This window comes from Temnothorax curvispinosus, unplaced genomic scaffold (assembly GCF_003070985.1).
Source record: "Temnothorax curvispinosus isolate PA1 unplaced genomic scaffold, ASM307098v1 QBEX01000848.1, whole genome shotgun sequence".
Lineage (NCBI taxonomy): Eukaryota > Metazoa > Arthropoda > Insecta > Hymenoptera > Formicidae > Temnothorax > Temnothorax curvispinosus.
Genome location: NW_020210628.1, coordinates 1 through 4,204, shown reverse-complemented (window position 1 = coordinate 4,204; position 4,204 = coordinate 1). Strand labels below are relative to the sequence as shown.

Here is a 4,204-nt window from a genome sequence, read left to right as displayed (position 1 = left end):
AACCTTACTTGATTTTTCGTACACATGCCCCTTATTACTGTATATTTAACAATATATCAAATTTAGGTACCTATCTAATACATGTTCTCACGAAAGGACCACCTTAAATTTTTCGATTGAGTAAACCTGCAGCAAGATATGTTAATAGATCTCGTTGAACCATATCTAACTCCTCAAACAAGAATTTCTGCAATTGATTCTACAACAAAGGTAATTATTCTAAAATTAAGATTCTAAAATTAAGATAATATTTGTGCATAATGCACATAAATACAAAAATCTACAGGTTATGACAGCATTGCGATATCGGTAAAAATATTTATATGGCAGTGAGTCAACCAACAGTATCTCGTTGCATGAATGAAGTAATAAATGTAATGACAAAGCAAGAGATTATAGACCAATGGATAAAATTTCCTTCTACCTTAGCAGAATTGAATGAATTACGAATACAGTAAGAATACATACAAATTTTCTATATGATATAAAATATATAATTATATAATGTTAATCTTTTTACAATTATATTATTATTTTCTGTTTCAGATTTTATACAAAATATGAAGTACCAGGCACTATTGGATGTATCGATTGCACTCACATCGCAATCTTTCCTCCAACAGGACATAATAATCCCGAGCATATATATACGTCAACAGAAAAGGCTATCACTCGATTAATACACAGTTGGTAATAATTAATTTAACATGAATTATTTACATTTATTACAAATGTATATAATAATTATGTATTGCATTTTATTACAGATCTGTGATTGGTGTTTAAGAATAATGAATGTAAACGCACGTTATCCTGGCAGCAGTCATGATTCGTACATTTGGAATAATTCCAATGTAAAGAATGCAATTATCCATCTATACAGACGATATCCGAACAATAATTTTCATTTACTAGGTAAGATATATGTTGTATCACATACTTTAACACACCGTGTAATAATAAAATATTAGAGAAATTACTTAGTGTGGCGGTCAGCTGTCCGCCTGCCGCCACGTGCGCGCGACCGTACATACGCTACATGAATAGTATGACGGGAGGCGCGCGGCGCGCAGCACGGATAGTAGCGTAATATCGATCGGCGCGCGGCATGAGTATCGACCGGCGGAATAGTTCGGCGCGCACCGCTGCGCGGCGTATCTCTCTCGTAAGTAAAGTTCGACATCGATCCTTATATAAAGGGCAGCTCAGCGGGATCTCTCTAGCGATCTTCGAGAACGCCAGTCAGGGCGTGCTACCTATCGGGGGCCCCTGACATAAGTCTCTTTTGTTACGAAGTGTTGCTCGACAGTGGGCCTTCGTAAAACACCTGCTTGGCAGGGCGTTAATACAGTTGAGAGACAACCAGCATCCTGCCGCGGAAAGGTTTCCGGGGTCATTGCGACCCAGCCCATTGGGCGACTACATATCCGGCTCCTAAGTCCAAGGCGTTGCCTGTGAACCTGACTCCGGCTCTTGAGTCCAAGACGTTGCCTCCTACTACGGCCTCGGCTCCGAGTACTCCGGCTCTTGTGACTCCGACTCCTGCTTTTGTGGACCCGACTCCTGTTCCAATATCCAAGACGAAGGATCGCATCGTGATCACAAAGGTAGAAACTCTACCACCTGGGAAACGTCTCCTACTGAACAAATCCAGGACTAAGTGGAGGTTTACCCCGATTGCTAAGTGGGGTCATACTGACCCAGCAACACTACAATCGGTGGAAAACAGATCACCATCCATTCCGAGATCGACTCCAGACCAACCGAGCCCTACACCAGCTCCTGTTCCTGTGGCTACATCACGAGATACGAACTCGTCCTCCAAGGTAGAAACCTATCTACCTTGGAAGCTAATACCCATCACCGATCCGGTTCCCGAAAACGTATCGGCTCCTGAGATCCAGGCGAAGGACGTTATCTCGATCTCCAGGATAGAGACCTTTTTACCGTGGAAGCTCTATCCCATCGATTTACCACCAAGAGCTCCACGTGTCCGACGCCCTCTTCGTCCAATCGATCCAGTGAACTCTGTAGCGACTCAGACCGACCACCTCTTCAAGACGCCTATACGACCACGATTCCTTAAGACCCGACTGAGTCCTATTCCATCAACTCCAATAGGCAGGCCTAGGACTCCTGGACGGAACCTGGTGGTCCCGCGAGAGAATATTATCAAGCAGAAATCAATCATAAAACAGTTATTCAAAGATTCGTAATGCGTATATTACACTACACAAAGATAACCTACACCAACACACACGACCATCTACACATTCACATAGAGGATATAATTATTTTGTACATAGAGCATGAATAAACACAGCGAGACTTTATCCAATTGAACATTTCGTTATTTGTGGGAACGACGCACCTTAACCTAATCCTGACCTACAACCCCACACTTAGCAAACACAATGTTACATATAACGTATATATTGGTTGTAATTTCCTACTTAACAATGTAACTATTATGTAACACGTATGTTATATACAGTTATATTGTTGAGTAGGAAATTACAACATGTACATTACATGTAACATTGTGTCTGCTAGATAGAAATCTGAATGGGTAGTATATAATAAAGAAAAAAATTTTTTGTCATATGCTTAATAAAAACAAAAAAGGTACAAAACAAAAAAATTATTATATTATATAATCAGTAGATTAAAGATTTGAACATGTCTCTTATTAGTTTTATTACACATTCAATATGCCTATTTAACAGGTAAATCATCGTTCGTTTAAAAATTTTTATACGTATACATTAAATTGTTGCATTTCAATTTTTTGTTTGCAGGTGACTCAGGATATCCCTTACGGCCTTGGATAATGACTCCTGTAACGGATGCAGCGCAAAATAGTCCGGAAGAAGCCTATAATAAAAAGCAAATAAAATGTCGCGCATTAATAGAACAGTGCAATGGTGTATTAAAAATGCGTTTTAGATGTTTATTGAAACATAAAGTGCTACATTATGCTCCACCAATAGCATAAAAAATTATACATACCTGTGTTATATTCCACAATATATGTATCAGTGAAAATGTACAAATGCCATTGGAGGTTAATGATGATTTTGACGAACTGGACTTTGGAATATATAATAATAAAAATTTTATTGAAAATGAAAGAAATAACGGACCTGAAAGAAACATTCGAAGAATCGATCCAGATTTAACTGCTGGAAGAATGAAACGGCGACAAATTATGAAAAATTATTTTTCCTGAGTCGTTATAAAACTGAAACCATATATTACGTTTAATGTATATTTTATATATTTATATTTTAGTATATTTCTAATGCTTAAATTACTTAGTAATAAAATTTAATATTTATAATTAAGTATTATGGTATAAATAAACTATTGTTTCATCTACAAATATTTATTTGTCTTTGTAATTAGAAATAAAATTTATATTGACATAAAATAAATTTTCAAACTTCGTATCATAGCATAGTACAAAAGAAGATAATAAAACAATACATCAAACTTAAATCATAACTATTAAAACAAAATTGCAGATAAGTATAATATTGGTATTTTCTATTCTAGAGTAATGCACACATGTTTTCCAAACATAAATAATTATCTTATTAATTTTATCGTATGCTTAAACTAATCATCTAGTTGACTAGTTATCAGTCTTATTACATTCACTTTAGTGCTTTTAATGGAACGTTCAACAGAAAGTGTAAGACATGAAAAATAAAAATATATAAAAAATAAAAATATTCATAAATTGGTTTTGGAACATTCTGTATATGTAAATTAGACATTAAAAATTCCATTTTTTTAATGTCTTGCTTATTTTTTCGCTTACTTCTACAAATCTTTTTAAATATTCTAATTTTTTTTCATAATAATTTTTCTTTAATTCATATGTATCTTTATAAATGTCATTCAAATGTGCTGATACTTCAATAACATTCTTTAATTGTTTTTTTCTTGTATTGCTTCTCTTTTCCTTTAATGGCGTTATCTTTTCATTGTTATTTTCTGTACTGCGTATTGAAGAATTAGTGTTGCTTAATATATATCCATTTTTTCTAACTGATTTATCATTTTTGGAGGTATATGGTTGAATATCCATATAATTCTTAAATGTTTTATTCATATTTTCTTTTTCACTCATTAAATCCTGAAAATTATTTTCATTGTGTGGATTATTCTTTTTTTCTGAAGCAACAATATTACTGTTTGT

The 4,204-nt window shown here is 34.7% G+C and overlaps 1 protein-coding gene across 1 annotated transcript; it reads left to right on the top strand.

Moving 5' to 3' along the window:
- Positions 1-651: 651 nt before the first annotated feature.
- Positions 652-2,926, top strand: LOC112458592 (protein ALP1-like; the record flags this gene model as incomplete). The annotated part of the gene is made up of 3 exons (XM_025022311.1): positions 652-690; positions 768-915; positions 2,799-2,926. Coding segments are annotated over exons 2-3 (252 nt in total), but the record flags the coding sequence as incomplete, so codon positions are not given.
- Positions 2,927-4,204: the final 1,278 nt, after the last annotated feature.